Source organism: Malaclemys terrapin, chromosome 5 (assembly GCF_027887155.1).
Source record: "Malaclemys terrapin pileata isolate rMalTer1 chromosome 5, rMalTer1.hap1, whole genome shotgun sequence".
Taxonomy (NCBI): domain Eukaryota; kingdom Metazoa; phylum Chordata; order Testudines; family Emydidae; genus Malaclemys; species Malaclemys terrapin.
Genome location: NC_071509.1, coordinates 133,376,055 through 133,397,213, shown reverse-complemented (window position 1 = coordinate 133,397,213; position 21,159 = coordinate 133,376,055). Strand labels below are relative to the sequence as shown.

The following is a 21,159-nucleotide window of genomic DNA, read 5'->3' as shown; positions in this document are numbered from 1 at the left end:
GGATCTTTAATGGCTTCCAGTGGAGCAGATTACTGTCATACCCGTGAAAAAGGTCCACAGTAATTATTTTGCATACAATGCACTTTATTTGAGAAGGAATCACACCAGCGGTAAAAGCCTCACACAGTTCCTGCTTGGCAAACAGTCATCCATAGAATTGGTAACCACCACCTCTTCTTCCCTCCAGGTCTGGTCTCCTCAGCCCTCTGGTCTATCTCGGATTCCCTCAAGGCAAGGCCTTGGCTGCCTGGAGACCCCTCTGGTCACAGTCCTACTTGAGACCACGGAGCAGACTTGTGGCTACTCTGTCTAGCAGCGTTGCTTCTTTAAGCGTTAATTAAAGAATTCCCCCCAACAGGAATTTAATTTGCTTGATTTTTATACTTTTTGCTCAAAAGGGTCAGATGTCTTAAAAGCATGCCCAGTGGGCGTGTGGCTACTAATTTTTACCCAGTTAGTACTTTCGGAGGAGACTGCAGAGTGGTGCCAACTGAACATTACCCCACATTCTCTCCCTTATCAATCATTCACTTCAGCCCCCTGTGTGATGTCCTTCAACAGGGTTCAGCCCATGCGCCGCTCAGGATGTTCTACGCGTGTTGTTTACTTTCAAGTGGGCATATTTGCGGACCCAAAGATCAGTATTGATCATACACGCAGCATGGAGCCAGTCAGCTTCATCTCTGGCATCTGCCTGATGCTAAGAGAAGGATTCTGCTCCCAGAATCCTCTTTCGCAGTTCAGTCATGTCAAGCCATGTTCTCACCATTCATTCAGTACGGCCACACCAATTCGGCACCATCCCACCAAATCGCACTCTCAGTCTGTTAAGGATTTCAAGCTACCAGAAACTACTAGTTGCTAATGTAAAAGTCTGGCAAATTTTGGCCTAAACGGTTTGCAAAAGTGTCACTAGTATTCACCATTAATTATGCATTAACATTATTTTTGCTCTGCTAACTCCAGTTGTGTCCTGTGCCTGTACTGAGCTTTGTGAAAAAGAAAAACCCAGTTTGCTAGCACCCCTCTTTTTTTTTGTTTTTTACTCCTGCCTTGTTCCAGAGAAGAATGGAAGTTTGGCGGTGAGATCCAGTCATGGTATTGGTAGGCAGTACAGTGCAGTCATTGTCACCCCTGCTTTGAGTCCACCTGCCAGAGGAACACATGGGCAGCAACGCCAACGTACAATGGGACTGAGTTTGTTCCCCGTAAGATTTTCCTCCCACAAAGACGTCATTGGGTTTAGGAAGCTACAGCTGAGGTTGATGAAGACTGATGGGCCATCTGCTGCATCACACAGCAGAGGGGAACAGAGGAAAGCAACATGCACAGCCATTTTGAGTGATCAGTGGCTCCCTGTCAACACTGATTCCCCACTCTGTCACTCCCAGTACAGAAGTGGGGACCCGCAAGGATTTTAAAAATTAATACTGGCCACTCCAGGCTTGTATTAAATTCCCAAGGTTACAGCTTTTCTCTGACCTTGGCTTGGTAAATGCTGCCACCACCCAAATGCAAAAAATCCTCTTTAGACCCAAGAAGGAACATTTGGGAATTCCTCCCTGTGGGGTACGCTCAAGCCCCTTCAGCTCCCCACCCCCCTTCGGGGAAGAGCAGAGAAAGAAAACAAAGGAAATTAGCTGTGGCTACCAGCTAATCAAACATGCACAAACTTTTTAGGACACCAAAAATCCAATCCTGTTCTTAAAAGAGGTAAATTTTATTAAAAAAAACAAAAAGGAAAAAATTACATCTGGAATTTTTTGCTAGATTTTAAAAGAGCAATTCCAAAAATCAAGCACCCAAACTAGCTTTCTTGGGGGGGTTCAGCTTAAAGGTTACAAGCAAACAAAAGCATCAGGGGTTAGCACAGAGGAGATCCACAAGCCAAAATAAAAAAAATAAACCTGATTGTGTCCAACTAAACATTCCCTATCCAAATAATTTCTTCTAGGGCTGGAAGATGAATGTTCATACCTGGTTCAAGCCTTACACAGCATTCCTGCTCCGTCCCTGCAGCCCAGAGACCAAAGGGAAAGTTTATTTCCCTGTTTTAAAAAGTTCTACTTTCCCATTGGCTCTTTTGGTCAGGTGCCCACTCTTTTTTAAAAAAAAAAAAAAACTTGTGGGCTTGTTAATCCTTCACAGGTAAAGCAAGCAGAGAATAGACCAAGAGGGATTTTACAGCTAACTAGTTGGCTGGGTGTCCATCAAAGGGAGCTACTTCCCCCTCCCCCCATTGTATGACAGACCCAGTAGCAACATATGCTTCAGTTTCTTCTCACCCATGGCCATTCAGCCACCAGCTGTGCCTTATCTGTTCTGGTGTGGGCAGGGGGGAGTAGGGAGACATGTCTGGTCACAGGAAGAGAAGAGCCAGTGGTAGCCTCCATATGTGGGATGTACACGGGAGGGGGAGAGACAGACTGGACACATACAGGGACAAATTGCCTGGCTACAGCCACCTCTCCACACCTTTAACCTATGTGGGTCAGACTTTCTAATGCTCAACTGGAAGTTCTGGCTATGCCTGCTAATCCTTTCCAGTGTGGACAAGGCTATCCAGCAGCAGGTATGAGGCTAACGGAACAGTTGCCTATCGGTCCCAAAATGCAAATGGAGTTGTTGTAAGAGATCATTCCTGAGTCAGGGAACGTGTGACTTAAATATTCCGAATAAGAAGACAGTCCTCACGGTGTATATAAATGATTGTGAAAATGACTGTAAATTAACCAATCTTCCCTAATTAAGGGGCAGCAAGTAGCCTGCCTAGAAAAGTAAGAGAACATCTTACACCTCCTTACTTTCCCACATGGGTGTCAAAATTGTGCCAATAACAAGGCCTTGACCGAAAGCTGAATATTAGACCTCAGTTTAGTTTTCGTGAAAACCCCCCTGCATAGGTATGAAACATAACATGATACAAATATATGACAATACACCCTCCCCCCCACAAACTACAAACTAGCAATCAACATCTGTCTGATTAGAGGAGCAACATTTCCCAGGGCCAGAGGTACTTTCCATGTGTTCATGTCTGATTATCTGAAACTTCTCTGAAGGCTAGTGCATGGATCAGGTAAACTGCCTGCTGTTGTTACCACAGTATACAACAGGAGATACACCATATTCATTCAACCCAATTTAGAAGATTTAATTTTAAGAAGCAGAAGTACATTCATTATGTTCACATGAACAAATACAAAATTGTGTTGTGGTTTTTCTTTTTTTAAACAAAGTATTTTGGTAGACCAGCTATTACTGGCAAAAAGCTTACATTTCTTACAAAAATATATATCTATATATAATCCTACAGAGGCAGGATTTTTTTCTCTCCACATTGCATAGTATTAAATATTCAACAATAAAATAAAAAAATAAAAATAAAAACATTAAAAATAAAAAGCAAATATTTATATTAAAAATGTCCATTTTTGACCTGTATATTGATTCTGATCAATACAAATTTAAATGGTTTTGTTTAGAACATATAAATATTAATAAAATAAGGTTAATATTAAATAGCTGCGAGCTGACAAATTCTTGGTCTGTGTGTGTGTGTGTGTGTTTCTCTCCCCCTTCACTGGGGAAGCAGCGCTGTGTTCTTCTCATGGACATCAACCTCCTTGTATTCTTGGTTGTTGGCTTGCCTCTCCTTCTTGTTTTGGTACCTGGAAATATTAAGATCAGAGAGGTTGTTAAACCATTGCCTCCAGAGAAAAAGCAATAAAACACATAACTGTGCCTGAAAGAAAAGGCTACTTAACAGCTCTAGGACTTATTCCACTTCTCCATAGAAGCTTCCATCCTACAAGGTTGTTGAGCAAAAAAACTTCCCTGTTCAAAGTAGTACATAAGCACTTTCTTAAATCCCAGGAAGAGCTAGACATCTGCTGGCTGGCTAGAGCTTATGTTCAACAACTGAACCAAGAAAATCACCAGCTAACCTTTTCAACCATAGACCTGAATTAAACCACAGCAGATACAACAAGCCTCCTGCATAAGTATTGACCTTTTGGGGGTTGGTTTTCTTTTTCTAAGTTTTGGTAGTAAAGGGATGCCTCCATCTTAATATTCCTGCCCTTGGAATTTTTTTGAACTACAGCACATTGCTAGTAATGAGAGGGTGTGCATATGTGCACACAAAGAAACCACAGAATTTAACTGTGAACAGCATCCAGAGACTAGGTAAAACACCCACAACCACCCTAGGTTAAACAATCTTGCTATTTGAAAGATCACATATTACACATTAGAAGTTGTGTATTTAATGCTGAGAAATCATGTTGTTATCTTCCCCTACGCGATTCCTTTGAATTTTAAAGTGCAACAAATGATGTCATCTTGAGTTATATTGGAACGTTTCATATAACCCTAGGGATAGAGGAAGAGACTTGCGGTCACTTAACCACCCACAGTTTGGGGAGGCTGCCTGAACTGGCATCAGAGCTGTAGTCTTCAACCTGGGAGTGATGTGAACCCCTCTTTCAGCCATTCTGCAGTATATCTAAAAATACCAATTGGCATGGAGATGGATAATGTTGACTGCTAAACAAACATCCCATGCTTCCAACTTATTAAAGAACAATTGGTTTAATGGTTATGGTTGGACCAACCTAGTAATTAGATTAAGGTGGTTATTTGATATTAACCCCCTTTTGTTCTTTTTGCTTAGTTATTTAGATTATATATAAAGTGGAAACCTGTCTGGTTTGGATGTTTCGTCACCAGGAGTCATAGTCTGGAGTAGATAACTGAGCCAAGTCTGTGACCCATCTAGTGGTGGTTCCATAGAACTACCCCTATAGTCCTTACAGAGAAGTGTGAGCCCACACTTCCTGCTGTCCGGATTGTGGGCATGACCCCAGATGGATTTCATTCTAGTTTCTCTCTATATTCAGTGGATAGAGCTGTGCCCGAGGAATATTAGTGTATTGTTTGAACTAGTGCTATTCATGATGCCAACAATGCATCATACATTTTAGCAAAAACACAACGTTTCATTTACGATCATGTAGCCAAAGCAAACATAATTAATCCGCCCTTTTCAAAAGGAGTTAAGTAAATAAGTGCAGCATAATAAGCATGCACGGTATCCGAAAAACTTAATGTAATCAAGCAAAAATAAATAAATAAAACTCAACGTGACTTCTTTGTGAACTCCTCATCTGACATCTTTGTTAAAACCAAAGCTTTTCACCCTAGCTGGAGAAGTGGAGTCATATTTTAAGAGCACACAGTAAAATATGAGAGCGCCTTACCATTTGTAGAAGTAGTATGTGGCAACCAAAATTGAAATGAGGAAAAATAGGCTTAAAATAATGGTCAGTGCCAAATATTCTTTGTTCAGGTGCTGTGTGACAAGTTCCGAATGCACACATCGGACCCCGGAGAAGCCTACATCACACCTGAAAAAACAAAGGGAGTCACAGTTATAGAAAAATACACTGTGCTGGTTTGAAACCCAATGTCAGTATGGATGATTATGGATGGGGAAGCTCCAGAAAATGTCCTGCAGAGAACAATCACGCAATGGCACATGCAAGACCAGATGATCTAACAGCTCTTTTCCATTTCTAATTTCTAGGATTGAATTGGTTTCCTCAATAAACCCCAGTGCTCTAGCATCTCTGGGAAGAGGGTAATGCCGTCATAAGACATCCAGGATCTTATCCTGCAGAGCCATGTGGAGGCAAAGCTCATAAAGAAACAATGGGCCGTTTGGCCCAAACCAGGCTCGGGAAGTCACATGCTGTATGTAGAAGTTGTCGGGCAGATTTTCCTCTCTCTTGCACTGGTTTAAATCCAGAGAGTTACTCCTCATTTACCCCAGCATAAGTGACCTACGCATTGCCCCAATGATTGACCAATGACTAGTTTAAGATCTATAATAATGGGCCATCCTATGTGCACTTGCCATTATTTTGGTTTTTCCCTCTTCAGGTTCAGGCCGCAATTCAGCAAGATGTTTATGCACACGCATAGTCCAATTGACTGCAGTCAGTTCATGAATTCAAGTCCCATTGAAGTCAAGGGGATTACTCAGATGCTTAAAGTTAGGCAAGTGCTTAAATACCTTGCTGCATCAGGGCCCTAAATTGCATTTGATTTTCATGTGACAGAGTCTGAAAGCAGGTGAAAGGAGAGATCAAAGCCAGTTCATGCAACTGCGTGTAATTCATGTATGCACTCGAACTCAGGAAGAAATGCAAAATGGTATTCTACAAATTTCCTCTTACCTACAGTAATGGTCATCTAAATCCACAACGTACACGCACTGCCCGTGGAAGCAGTAGTCTTGCATTTCAGGCTTGCATTTGGTTATCGCGACTTGAGCCACCCGCGGGCTATTCTCCGTCTGAACTGGAAGTAGATTTGGTTAATGTTTCGTTAGTGTTTTTCCCTCAATCATTGTGCCTGCATTTCTTAAAACTGTATCATTTGCATTTATTCTTATGAAACCTAGGCTAGGGCTGAAATCTGCAAAGCCAATTCCCATTAAAATAAATAGGGATTAGGCAGCCAAACCCTTGGGATGGGCTTTGAAAATTCCACCCTGATTGTTTTTTCTATTGGGAATTCTGGGCCCAAGGTACAAGGGTAGCTATATCAGTGGATACTGTACCACAGTGAATTGTTTTCTGAGGCATAATTATTTAACACTTTCGGTTTAATAAAAGGTAGTAGAGACTCAGGGTTGGATCCTGCCAGATGCTTAGTACCTTTCGGAACTCTTCTGAGCCCCAGCATCTTGCAGGCCCTAAAATATTAACTCACTTTGTTTTTAAAATGTGGCTTCAAGTTTATGGGCCAGATTTTCAAAAGTGCTCAGCCCCCCCCCTGAGAAAAATGGGAATTGCCAGACACTGAAGACTTTTGCTGAACGGGCCCCGTTTTTAAAGAGGCAGTGTTAAAATGTCATACTTACTCAGTGCTGTTGTACAGTTTTCCATTTCATTTGGTTCACATAATGGGATCACTGTTGTACCAAAGACAGCTTGCAATAGATAAAAGCCTATGGGACAGACAAATAACAAAAATTCCTATTAATGGCGCAAAGAACTAAAAGCAGCATTGGAGGAATTTCTTCTAGTTATAGTATTTGGAGTACTTCATTTGAGAGCGTTTCTTTCTAGAGTTTAATCACAAGCTCAACATAAGCCTACTAATATAGCCAGAGAACAGATACCGGTATGGTCCCTAGGATCGACCAATCCAAACACAAATACTAAAATGCAATAATCAATAATAAAACAACCATGTTAAAGGTCTATGGCCGCAATTCAGCAAAGTACATAGTGATAGGAATAGGGATTAATTTAAGCCTGTGTTTAACTGCTAGGTTCAGTAGGGATGAATTTAAGTATGTGCTTAAATGCTTTGTTGAACTGGGGTTCTATGAATGAGAAGGGGAGCAGGATTTGACCCATGCAGTCTTAGTGTTATGAACCTCATGGACATGGGACCAACTATGGAAAAACACTTAAGCATATGCTTATCTTTAAGCACATGCTGAAATCCCATGGGCTTCAATGGGACTTAAGCACGTGCTTAGACATTTTGCCGAACTGGGGCTATGGATCTCACACTGATCTAACTAAGTACCAAATGCCACACTGGGATGTACATACTCCATTGATGCAACAGGAACCCCTCACACAAAATTTGCACCCAAAATATGAGAAAGTGCACATCTTCACTGCCATTTACCGTTTCAAGCTTTGGCTGATCTCCTAAATAACTTTGTTTTTAAACGCTAGGCTCCCGTTCCCAGGGCTTGATCAATTGAAGTTAATGGGGAGACTAATCGTTAGAGCTCGTTAACCAAACAAGATCAAGGTTGGTCAATAACTGAAGAGGAGTTTTCAAAGGAAACCCCAGATGCTGCAGGAAGTGTTGGTGACTCAGCAGATGGCATCTTTCTGCTGACTCAGAATTGAACCAACACCCTGCTCTGGGGTTCAGGGGACACCATCTGCTTGATTTTGTCACCAAGAGTTTGATTTTGTATGCCACACACATGGTTATTATGCCTGAGCCCACAAATAGGGTATTTGCTCATTCAAGTGGCTAGTTAGATACCTACCTGGCCATCTATGCACATAAATCTCCCATTTGTGCATGCAATCACATGCAGGTGGGGATTATCAGTGTTGCCTAAGGAAGTCAGGCTCTCAGCCACCACTGAACATGAATGGGTGTTAGGCGCCTAACTCTCTTCAGTGCCTTGGAAAATTCCAACTGTATTTGCATGTGTATTGGTTTGTGAACCATTTAGAAATAGGAACAAGATCCCAGGAAAAGTGTCACTCGTCTCCAGCTCTATAATTTAAACTGGGTACATTTCCCTTCAGTTCACCTCCAGAAATCCACATAGTGCAGCATTGCTGACACAGAATGGCTGTTGCCTTTACACAGCAGAGGTGGCCACGTTATAGCAGTGAGGGCAAATCCTAGAGACACAATTTGTAAAGCACTCTGGCATCCTTCGAGTTATAAGGTGCTGCCCACATACAGATTTCAGGTATTCTATCAATGGAATGTGCATCCCCGCACAGGCTTCTATAGTAATCCTTACAAATATTCGGAAGTCCCATGATGAATAATCAATCTTTGCCCCAACTGGTCAGGAAATCCGCTTTGCTAACACTTTTGCTGTGGTCACAAGCTAACCCTCTCATGAACTGTTTAACTGTCAGCCCCATTCCAGTGCAGTCTGTAATTTCAGTCTTTGCCTTTGGGCTGCTAGCATCTTTCGACTTGTCAGGTCATGCGTGCCTAATGAAGGGAGCGTGCCTTCATAATTTCCCGATCATCCTTTTTATTAAACTTCCAGTTATTAGAAAGTTTTATTATGTTTCAGCCACGTCAGTTCCAGAATGATTATGGACTTCTTGCTGCCACTCCATTTTATACTATTGCTAATAGGCTTCCCTCTTTTACTTCATGTCAGTTAACAAGGCTTTTCTAAGTACTGTGTATTTAACATTAACCATGGAGTCATATCAATTCTCTCCCTCTTAAAATATATATGTGTCACTTTCTAGTCTGAAACACAATATTTTAATGAAAAAATTAGACTATTACTCTTCTTACATCTTCAGCTAGTATAACTAGTGTAATGGGAAAAGTGGGCATAGATTCCTATTTTCCCGGGGGGGTTTCCTTTAGGGTTGGGTTTTTCAAAGGCACTGTGTGTTGGCCATTGACTTCAATAGGACCATTTGACTGAGTGGAGCAGAGTTAGCCACAGCACTTTTGGGGGGGGGGGGGAAACAACCCCAAAACCTGATCTTCCAAATGAATTCGCATTTGGGAACAAAGAGCCAGATCATCAGTTGGCGTCAATCAATGTTGCTGCATTTATTACAGTATAGCTCTGTTTCTTTACACCAGCTGAGGACTTGGGCCAAAACACAGACCAAATCCTGAGCTCCTTCCCCAAGTAAATATCTCCCTGAATGGGAGGTTTACTTGTATGAGACCCTTGACTCACAATGCTTGCCCCTGGGAGTTGGGGATGGATGCTGAGATTTTCAAGAGTGCTCAACATTGGCCTAACTCTGCTGCCATTGAAATCCAAGGTAGTGAGTGGGGTGTTTGTGAGCCCCCGGCTCACACTTCTGTACCACAGGGTAAGGTTGAATGTGTACGTTTTGAAGAAGGCATCTCTCCAATACACAGTACCCCAACTCTCATCTCACTTACACCCACAAAAATTCTGTGAATGGAAGAGACCAGCTTCACCTGTTCCATAGAGTCTCTAGAGACTAGCACAAGCCAAATTCTGCCTGATAGGTTCACACAGACAATCCCACTGAAGCCAACGGGGGCTGTGCATATGTACCGGAAAGCAGAATTTAACCCAAGAGGCTCTAGAGCCTTTGTAGGCATTAGGCTCTGATGGGTGAAAAAGAAAAAGCATAGGTATGATTCTGATCCCATTGACACTACTGTAAATCCAGAATGACTCTGCTAAAATGAAGAGATTTCTGATGGATTTCCACCAATGTAAATGAGATCGAACCTGGCCTGACTAAAAACCCCAACTAAAGAGTGGGAAATCCCGGTATGTGCAAAAGCTGCAACTTCCTTTAGTCCTGAATGATGTACCAAGTGCCGTCTATACTTACCTCCGGGTCCGGCGGTAAGCAATCGATCTTCTGGGATCGATTTATCGCGTCTTGTCTAGACGCGATAAATCGATCCCGGAAGTGCTCGCCGTAAACGCCGGTACTCCTGCTCCGCGAGAGGAGTACGTGGAGTCGATGGGGGAGCCTGCCTGCCGCGTGTGGACCCGCGGTAAGTTCGAACTAAGATACTTTGACTTTAGCTACGTTATTCACGTAGCTGAAGTTGCGTATCTTAGTTCGAAGTGGGGGGTTACTGTGGACCAGCCCCTAGAAACACTTGCCTTCAATATGGCCCAGTACTGTACATCCGGAAACAGTGAACACATGCATAGTTAAGCAACAGAAAGAAATAAAATAAGCCACCAATGTCAGAGCCCAGACTAAAACTTGTCACATTCTGCCTATGCAGAATAGCTGATAGGCTCCTTCGTTAGGCGATTGCACATAGGCGGGGGAAATAAGTTCATTACCAAAGCACAACATGGCAAGTACATTTTCAGATACACCTTTGTATCTTCTGGCATTAGGACAAAATTCTCCTCCCCAATCTGCACCGGGGATCTTTGTTGCACATTCTGACCTTTTTCCATGCACGTAATTCCCAATGACGTCAATGGGAGTGCAAAGGAGATCTGGGGTGTGGATAAGGGATCTGCATTGTAGATCGAAGCAGAGAGCCTTTCCCAGAATGATTACCTGCTGGCGGCTGTTAATTTCACAACTCGCATGTGTCTATTGCTGCTATGGTGAGCGTTGAATGAGGAATCTGGGAAAGGTGGGGTCCTGTTTGTTACCTTGATCAGTAAGCAAATACTGTTATCTTGTACGGCAGAGTGTAGTGGGATGGTGGGTATTTATTACTGATTCACTGGAATGTTACTTTTACACTTATCGCTGCCTGGCTGGAATGCAAGTGGAATGCTTTTTCCTGCTTTACGAAAGGTTAGCATGGTCATACTTGCAGGTTGCCTTACTGGAATCTTACTGCTGTTGACCAAGTGTGGGGTGAAGAGAATCAGACCAAGGGTGGAATACCAGGGATCTCCCGTAATACCCGTGCAATATGCAACAGCTACCAAGAGTGGTCAGTCTGGTGTTAGGTAAACGTAATTCTAATATGTTCCAATTACAATGAACCTGATTCTCAGTGATATACGCCACGGCCTTCCAGCAAATTTAAACCCCCTTTAAGGCAATATAGGGCAATCTTTTTATTTTTGAAATCGTTTCTCAGATGTCATTTTGTCACTTTCGGGTTTTACTGGTCATCAGTAATATACTAATTGAACATGGAGGAACATTCCTGACCCCGGTTAGGCAGGTCACATCCCCACGTTTCAGTACAGTACGAGAGAGCGAAAGCTACGCACACATAAATAACTGTGTGCACATGCCTCAGCTGTGCAAGTTCCAAACGTACATGTGTAAATCAGGTAGTTGTGTAGGCACAGCTAGTATCTGGGGGCATAAGTTAGGCAGGCACAAAGGAGTGTGTTTTACTACTAAGTTCTGGGCCATGCTGGGTAGCAGTTTGTTCATGGAAGGCATAATTCAACTAATCGCTTTATTTCACTTGCGACTTGATCTTACATCCATTGAAGTCAATGGCAAAACTGCCTTTGACGTCAAAAGGAGGCAGGATTGGGCCCATTAAAAGTAACTGTGTTTTATAATGTCCACACTTAGGATGTGCTGTCTGAATTCCTCCCTGTGCACCTCTGGGAAAGTGTCTTTGGAAAAAGTTTCCACGGTCATCAGTGGAATGTGTTAATTTATATGCAAATGTGCTATTTAACATATCATTACATTTGGATGTAGATTAGTGGTGATGAGCTAATATTTTAATTCAGTGCAATTAGATGCATCTTTAAGTGGGGATTACGGAAAATCAAATTGAGGGCATTATCACCGTGACGCTGGCAGATCAAGTGCCAGCTCATGCCAACGCCACTTGGCCTCACTGAACGCTGACAAACACATCGTTGTCTGGCTTGTCCCTGTGTTAGTATTGTTAAAATAGATATCAGAGTTACAAGAACGTGCTCAAAATTTATGGAATGCTTGTAGGATGCTGCATGTTATATCTGTATCCTATGTTATAAGGTAATGTTTAAGAGTTTGTTCTGTAACTATAAACACGTTTGCCAAGACTGTAAAGCCACAGAGTCAGGACAGAAGCATTACCAAATGTGAAATAACCCCTCTTGTGGTTATCTCCTCCCCAACAAAAAAAGGCCTATAGACACTATAGACTGTGGAGCATCAGTAGACAAGAGACTTTGTTGATTGCTTCCCCACATCTCTGAAGAGGGTAGTGCACAAGCCCTCATCCCATCACAGCGTGAATGCTGGGGACGGGGAAAAAATCCCTATCAAGAAGGAATTATTATCCCGATACTGCTTGAAGTCTGAGAGGTGAAAATTTCTGAGCATAAGCAAGGGGTCCCCAGCTGTTTAGCTTGAGTGAGCCCTAAAGGACATATAAAGCTTGCAGATTATAGCAGCTACTATCATCTCTCAGAACCTAAGTCTATCTCATTTGTGTGCATGTTTACCTGCTTTAACCTTGTAAATAACGTTTCTTTTGCCTAGTTAATACATCTTTAGTTAGTTTTGTACAGGACTGGCTACAAGTAGGTAAAAATAAGCCTTTATCACAGGGCTATAATGCTAATGATTCCTTTCCAGGTTTACCTTCTGGAACACAATTTCACCTTTACATTAGTGCTCTAAGTCAGCTGAGGAATTGTTCAAGAGGTTTAAAGATTCTGGACCAAAACTCCTTAGATCACAAAGGGCCAGAAGAAGAAGTGAGGTTTTTACTCACGAAAGCTTATGCCCAAATAAATCTGTTAGTCTTTAAGGTGCCACCAGACTCTTTGTTGTTTTTGTAGATACAGACTAACACGGCTACCCCCTGATAAAGGGCCAGACTCTCCAAGTAGCACCTTACTTCTACAAGCAGCATCAAAGACTAACTGGGACAACCTCTGGGGGTAAGGAGCTATTCAGCATGAGTAAGAGGATCACAATGTGGCCCACAGTAATTTCTCTAAATATTTTTTATAAGATTCTGTCATGAAATCGACTAGGGTTTTAGAGTGGCTACAGGAAAGACATCCCCTCCAAAACTAGAGTATATTTCAGGGGGAGAAGGGGCATTTTTCTTCCATAGGCCAGAGTGAAATACTCTGACTTCCAGTGAGTAGCAGCTTACTTCCACTGAAGTCAATGGATCCATTTGTAGAGTAACACACTATTCAACTCAATTTAATATGACATATCACAATCTGGCCCTCTGTGAGTAAGGGTGGTCAAATCTAGCCTTTTACACATGCCAAAAGAGACATAGGTTCATAGATATTTGCACAACACATTTCAATGTCATCCTTGTGCTGGAAACAGTCGATGCCCAGATTAAAAAGGCCATGGCTTTATTTGTAATGTGTTGGCAAATAAAATGGTTGTATAATGGCTGGAATGTAAAATGGCATGGAAGTAAATGTGGAAAACAGAAACTGATGAGCTCATGCCGAAATAGACTTGGCAGATGATGAAACACCTGCACTGTAATTAAGTGCTGCAATGAAGTGGTTAAGCACCTTTGCGAAGGCTCAAAAGCACTAGACGTAGGGTAACAATGGAATTCTGTTATTTAATGTCTCAATTAACAACCCATTGTAGACATTAAAATAGACTTTGGAATTACAGAGCAATGAATGGCATTTTCAAACACTTTGGGCCCAACTCTGCCCTCAGATACTTTGGCACAATTCCCACTGGGCCGGATTCTGAACTTCCTTGCACCAAAGCCAAGTCATGCTCTTAGTTGGTCAGTTTGCAGCAATAATCCTGGGTCACCACTACCATTGCCCAGCAAAGGTGCAGTCCAAGCATTTGTTATTGCTCCATCAACATGGATCCCGGCTCTACAGATGCACAGTTTAGGCTCCCAACGCTCTGCCAAACTTTCAGACATACACTGAATTTATTACTGAAATGCACCGCACTGAAAAGGTGAAGGATCTAGACATCAGGGGAAACTGGTCACCGTTTTATTAGTAAAAGGCAGGCCCTTCCCCTTCAGTCTGGCCTGGGAAAAACCTCCCATTGAGGTCACTGAGAATTAAAGACTGCAGGATCTTCTCTGAATGGGAGGAGGGTTACACCCGATTTAGAGGCTGGGATGCCACAGTCCTTACAGAGGCAAAGCTCTCATTGAGGTCAATGGGCGTTTTGGGACTGCAAGGATGGCCCGGAGATTTTAAAAGCCCCATTTGCTGCTCAGATCCCAAGAAAGAGAGAGATGAGGTGGGTGGAGAAACATCTTTTAGTGGACCAACTTCTGTTGAAGAGAGAGAGAAACTTTGGAGTCCAAGTTGGTCCTTTGAAGATATTTCCCCCGGAACCTCCTCTCTCTAATATCATGGGACCAACAGGGCTCCAAGCTACCCTGCTTACAAGACATAACAGAACACAGAATTGTTTTTTTCCCCTTAAGGGATTAATATTTTCTAAAACCATTAGGTGGTGGAAAACAAGGGAGCACTTGTGGACACCTACCAGGGCCAGGTTCGATACCTTTCCCTGCCACCTTCCGACCCAAGCAACGCCACTGCTTTCCATGGGGCCAGTCTCAGATCCCGATCAGTGCGGATGAAATCTGGCCCTACACTTGCTAAAGACTTTCCAGACCCCAAGGAGGCCCGCGAGCCGGAACCTGCCGTCAGCGAAAACACCCCTGGGCGATTTCATCAGCGGGCTGCAGTCACAGCCGCACCGCCGAATCCGGCCGCCTGAGTCACTCTGAACCTCCCGGCTGGAAGCGCGGAACAGGTGCCTGGCTGCTGGCAGGACATGCAGAGGCTTGTCCGTTCCCTTCTGCCGCCCGTGGGCCACCGAGGCGCGGCTGGAGCCAGCCCTGCTCCTGGTACCCGCTCCCACGCGGGACAGCGGAGCACGCACCGCGGGACCGAGCCACGCAGGGTATTTGCAGCGGGTATGGCCGGAGCGGCTCCGAGCCCCAGCCCCGGGGCATGTCACCCGCTGGGGAGCGCCCCAAAGGGCGCCGCTTACCCAGGCAAAGCAGCGCGCTCCGCATCCTCCGGCAGCCGCCGGCGTCCATCCCGCAGCGCTCCGGATCCCGGGCTGGCTCTGCACTGGGGCGCGGCTGAGCTCACGGGGACAGCAGCCAGCTCCGGCGGCAGCGACAAGCTGGTTGCAGCCCCGGCCGCTGCCGCCTCGCCCTTTATACCCTGCCGGGGCGGAAACTGCGGGCTTGGAGTCCCGGGTGACGAAATCCTGGGGCCGGCCGCCCAGTCCCGGCGCCCCGGGGAGGATTGCTTCAGAGAGCCAGCGCCGGCCGGGGAATCCCTCCGCCCCCGGCTTCCCTAGCCCGCCCGAGCCACCTAGCGGGCCCCGGGGCCGGACCCCCAGCGGCGGGCGGGCGTGGGGGGGGAGATCCCGGCCCCGCTGCAGGGGCGCCGAGCCGAAACCAACGCAACGGCCCCCTGCTGCTGCCGGGGTAGGCGAGACCCAGGCACCTGCTGCTGCCCAAGGGAGGAGCTGCTGGCGGAAGGGCAGGAGGGAAACGAAAGTTTCCAAGGGCTGGAAATCACTGGGCTAAATTCTGCTCTCAGTTACCCTGGGGTAGATCTGGAGTAACTCCCTTTCACACACACCCCACCCCACAGGCAATGGATTTATTCCGGATTTACACGGTGGGGAATGAGAGCGGTCCCCACGTGGGTGGTTGCAATTCTGCTCCAAGGCCCCCGTCCTTCTGGAGACACTCCAGGGGCTTCCATGAAACCCTCACTTTACACTAGTATCGCTCCGGCTAGGAATGGACTCACTCAGTATGTCCTTGGTCTCTGCAAGAATCAATCCAGCCAGTGCTTAATTTGTGCCAGAGCTGAGCCCTGGCACCTCCAGGCTTGGCAGTTCATAGCCCAGGCACCTCTGGGGTTGCATCCGTTATGAATGCAAAAATATTGCTTGAGCCCCGGCACCTCTTTCATTATAAAGTAGAGCACTGAATACAGTGGAAACATTGGATCTGCCATTGTTTATTCTACTCCAGCAGGTCACTTCAGCAGTGACCTATACCTGGTGCTGGAGAGAGGAGCCCAAACCTCCCACCATGCACCTCGCCCATTGCACAGCACTGTACCGGGGTGGCGGACAAGGAATTCCTTCCTGACCCTTGTCATCAGAGGCCCTGAAGCATGTGGTTTGATTGTACTTATTTTTAGCAAGCATTATTTTAAATATTAGTATTGGTCCTAACATTAGCGAGCCAGTTAAAGAACTCCAGCCCCAGCACTGGACTGCCACTTCCTGCAGCAGTAAATTCCAGTGGCTGACTGAACACTGTCAGGAGGGTTTCCTTTTATTTGTTCTAAATTTACCTACCACGAACTTAGTGGGATGAGACCTCATTCTAGCAGGAAGGACCAGTGGCTGACCATTGTCTGTATCCGCCATGTGTAGGAGGAGCTGTTTGGCTGTTCTCTTGCCAAGAGCACTCCTTGAATGGCTTTGAAAAGAATGAGTGCTCCTTGGTGGATTGGCAGCTGTTTTATCTAATCTCTGGTCTATCTACATTTCTCATGTTCCCACCAGGGCAGTACAGCATCCGGCTGCCATGGAATCTCAGCTCGGGAGTCTGAAATGCTCCATTAAATCACTGCACAGGCAACGGGAATGCCAGGTACTCCACCCTGGTGCCTAACCTTGACCTGGAGGGTTCATCTCTCAAGGTCTGAGGGTAGTTCAGCCTCCATGCCCCCCGGGCCCTGTACACAGCCTGCCTGCAAGGGTGACCATTAGTGTCAATACTGGTTGTGGTTTTTGTCATGAGAACACCAGTCCATTAAGTACCACGGAGACCTCCAGTTCATTTCATGTCTTCACTGAAGAGCCATCAGATGGTAGCAATTCATGATCACTACTGAACTGGGCTAGATTTGACCAGTAACTCAGTAAAAGGCGGGGTATTCTGTTACCATTTTTTTTGAACTATCCAAATCAGCGTAGGATTCATTCTCCTCTCACACTGGTGCAAAGTTTTTGTCTGTTTAAAGTAGCAGAACCATTTTGCTTTGTGATTTTCACCTTAAGAACACAGGAGGAGACACTATTCTCTTAATCCAGAACATCTGATGTGTCTCCCTCAATGTGTAAAAGAGTTTGAGCAGTGACATTTAATAGCAGATTGATTCAAAAATCTGTGGATAGATTTCTCCATTTCTGAAGGGCTTGTTTACATAGAGAAATTGACCAGTATAGCTATTTGGGGATAAGCTATTCTGCGATAACTATTCAGGAATGACTCCCTATTTGGACACTTACTCCAGAATAAGAGCATCCACACAGGGAGTTATTCTAGAATAGCTATAGCACTTGAAATTAACTCCCAGCCTTACTCCAGAATAACTCCCCTGTGTAGACAAGCCTCAAGGAAGTGTAAGAATGCTGACATTCGGCAAAGGCAGTAGGTCACTATGTGCTTTGATATCACACACTGCTCATCAAAGTTGTGCAAGGGTTAGGGAAAGCAGTATGATAAAGTAAGTCTTCTGATTGGACAGAGCGTTGACAGATAGATGCTTTGCATACCATCAGGACATTCTAAAGGATGATAATGTCTCCATGTGATTCCCCCCTCATCACCCAGCATTAGGGTAATCGCTTATCCCAACAAGATCAAACTTCTGCATTGCTGTCAACAGATGGCAGCTTTTCTGATCCCACAGCATTGTTTCTTCTTTACAAGGGTTGATCCCCTTTAGGAAGTGTTTTATTGCATGCTTCTACATGATTAAAAGAAAGAGAGCTTGAACGATTTCTATACCATTTGTTCATATGGGGATTTTTGAAGCTGCTTGAGAAGCAGTATCACCACAACACTTCCACTGACTTATGACCTTATAATTAATTTCTCTCTTACACTCTCATATGATTTCTGATTGCTAGGAGAGCATTTAATTACAGGCTTGGATTGGTACCCAGATACCATTTAAAGCTGACACAATCGCAGCAATTCATGGGAATTTCCTCTTTCAAATTTTAATGTAAGGAAAACAATTATCATATAACCATCTTTGTTTAGTGTTCTTGTCATCTTCTTTGTCTTGTGGCGTATAATTTCTCATCACCCATCCTAGCTGCCACTTCTGTTACACTGTATTCTCTACAAATGTTGCTTTGAGAAGTGGAGTTTGCCTCTTTGACCATACTACAAAACAGTCTTCTACAAATTGTAAATTTCAATGGTTCAGTTGACTTGGATGTTTAATTTTAAGAGCCAACTTGTGCTTTCTATGTGCGTAGACTCACTGAAATCACAGAGATTGGGTATGTAGTAGGGGACTCTTCCATATGAGTAGGGTAGCACAACTGCGCTCTGAGGGTATATACTTCAGCATTTGGGTGAGCTCTTAATCTAGTATAAATTGGCACGGCTCCATTGAAGTTAATAGTGGAGCTACACCAGTTTGAACCAGCTAAACATTTGGCTCTGGAATTCTACAGTTTAGGGTAGGCATTTCCCCCTTTTAAGATGCCTATTGACTCGGTCAATTATCACACACTGTTTACAAAATATGCAAATAATTTGTACAACAGACTGATTATGGCTTATTTTCCCTTCCTTCCCATTTCAAGCAGGATGTATAACATGGTTTATGATTACAGTGAAATTACTAATGCAGGATGCTTGCAGTAACAGAAAACTGAATTACTAGCTAATGCCCACCTTTGAAGAAAACACATGTTCAAAAGTATATTGGCCCAATTCCGATCAACTTTGTTTGATCACATCTGTACATGATTCTATCCTGGAGCCCTCTGCTGCAGTTATACATTTTTGTTAGGGCTGTCAAGTGATTAAAAAAATTAATTGTGCGATTAAAAAAATTAATCACGATTAATCACGCTGTTAAACAACAATAGAATACCATTTATTTTAAATATTTTTGGATGTTTACTACATTTTCAAATATATTATTTTCAATTACAACGTAGGATATAAAGTGTACAGTGCTCACTTTCTATTTATTTTTTATTACAAATATTTGCACTGTAAAAAACAAAACAAAAAATTCAATTCGCCTCATACAAGTACTGTAGTGCAATCTCTTTATCATGAAAGTTGAACTTACAAATGTAGAATTATATAAAGAAAAACTGCATTCAAAAATAAAACAATGTACAATTTTAGAGCCTACAAGTCCACTCAGTCCTGCTTCTTGGTCAGCCAGTCACTCAGACAAACAAGGTTGGTTACAATTTGCAGGAGATACTGCTGCCTACTTCTTGTTTACAATGTCTCCTGAAAGTGAGAACAGGCATTTGCATGACAGTCTTGTAGCCGGCGTCGCAAGATATTTACGTGCCAGATGCGCTAAAGATTCATATGTCCCTTCATGCTTCAACCACCAGTCCAGAGGACATGCTTCCATGCTGATGACGGGTTCTGCTTGATAATAATCTAAAGCAGTGCGGACTGACGCATGTTCAGTTTCATCATCTGAGTCAGATGCCACCAGCAGAAGGTTGATTTTCTTTTTTGGTGCTTTGGGTTCTGTAGTTTCTGCATCAGAGCGTTGCTCTTTTAAGACTTCTGAAAGCATGCTCCACGTCTCGTCCCTCTCAGATTTTGGACGGCACTTCAGATTCCTAAACCTTGGGTCGAGTGCTGTAGCTATCTTTAGAAATCTCATAGTGGTACCTTCTTTGCGTTTTGTTAAATCTGCTGTGAAAGTGTTCTTAAAACGAACATGTGCTGGGTTATTATCCAAGACTGCTATAACATGAAATATATGCAGAATGCGGGTAAAACAGAGCAGGAGACATACAATTCTCCCCACAAGGAGTACAGTCACAAATTTAATTGACGCATTATTTTTTTAATGAGCATCATCAGCATGGAAGCATGTCCTCTGGAATGGTGGCTGAAGCATGAAGGGGCATACGAATGTTTAGCATATCTGGCACGTAAATACCTTGCAACGCCGGCTACAGAAGTGCCATGCGAACACCTGTCAGGTAACATTGTAAATAAGAAGCAGGCAGCAGTATCTCCCATCAATACAAACAAACTTGTTTGTCCTAGCGATTGGCAGAATAAGAAGTAGGACTGAGTGGACTTGTGGGTGCTAAAGTTTTACACTGTTTTGTTTTTGAGTTCAGTTATGTAACCAAAAAATATCTGCATTTGTAAGTTGCACTTTCATGATAAAGAGATTGCACTACGGTACTTGTATGAGGTGAACTGAAAAATATTATTTCTTTTATTTATCATTTTTACAGTGCATATATTTGTAATCAAAAATAATATAAAGTGTGCACTTTGTATTCTGTGTTGTAATTGAAATCAATATTGAAAATGTAGAAAAACATCCAAAAATATTTAATACATTTCAATCGGTATTCTATTGTTATAAGTAGGGTTCATTGCGATTAATTTTTTTTTAGTTAATCGCGTGAGTTAACTGCGATTAACTGACAGCCCTAATTTTTATCTTTGGTCCCTGTTTCTTTCAGACAGCTCAACAATCTTTGAAAAATCCAAAGGTATGGACCAGCCTGTAGACAGGGTTTGTTTTATTGATTTATTTATCATTGATGTCATAGAGGATTTGGAGATGAGGAAACACCGTCTCTAATTTATAAAGATAATGCAGTGAGGACAAAGCTATTTGACTACAGGGTTTTGTTTGTTTTTGTTTGGTTGGATTTTTGCACTTCCTTAGCACAGCTGCAGGCTGTATGTAAACCTAAAAATAGACTAAAAAGAAATTCCTAGTCATCCCACAAAACCATAGACAATAGAGACAGAAAAGGCTTATTAGATCAGCCAGGTCATGCTTGATTGCTCTGTACAGGACATTTTCTAGAGAACCGTGCTGTCCAGTTTTAAAAAATCTCCACCCTTTTCCCTTGGGAGACTATTCTGCAGCCGATTCACAGATAGATTGACTTTCAAGAAAAGCTCCCTTTCTTAATTTCATCCCATTCCTCC

General features: G+C 43.4%; 1 protein-coding gene across 1 annotated transcript; it reads right to left on the bottom strand.

Annotated features, from left to right (window-relative positions):
• Positions 1–1,696: 1,696 nt before the first annotated feature.
• Positions 1,697–15,593, bottom strand: EREG (epiregulin). The gene is made up of 5 exons (XM_054031005.1): positions 15,210–15,593; positions 6,929–7,015; positions 6,240–6,363; positions 5,262–5,408; positions 1,697–3,671 (listed from the first exon to the last, which is right to left on the bottom strand). The coding sequence occupies exons 1-5, from the start codon at positions 15,256–15,258 to the stop codon at positions 3,581–3,583; spliced, it is 498 nt and encodes a 165-aa protein (XP_053886980.1). The 5' UTR covers positions 15,259–15,593; the 3' UTR covers positions 1,697–3,580.
• Between the last annotated feature and the right edge of the window lie 5,566 nt (positions 15,594–21,159).

What these genes read in the sequence shown, in the direction of transcription:
- EREG (XM_054031005.1), bottom strand. Translation starts at nt 15,258, where the DNA reads ATGGACGCCGGCGGCTGCCGGAGGATGCGGAGCGCGCTGCTTTGCCTG. An exon ending in GAGCGCGCTGCTTTGCCTGG is followed by an intron (nt 7,016 to 15,209) that starts GTAAGCGGCGCC and finishes TCTGTCCCATAG; the next exon opens with GCTTTTATCTATTGCAAGCT. An exon ending in ACATACTACTTCTACAAATG is followed by an intron (nt 3,672 to 5,261) that starts GTAAGGCGCTCT and finishes TAATATTTCCAG; the next exon opens with GTACCAAAACAAGAAGGAGA.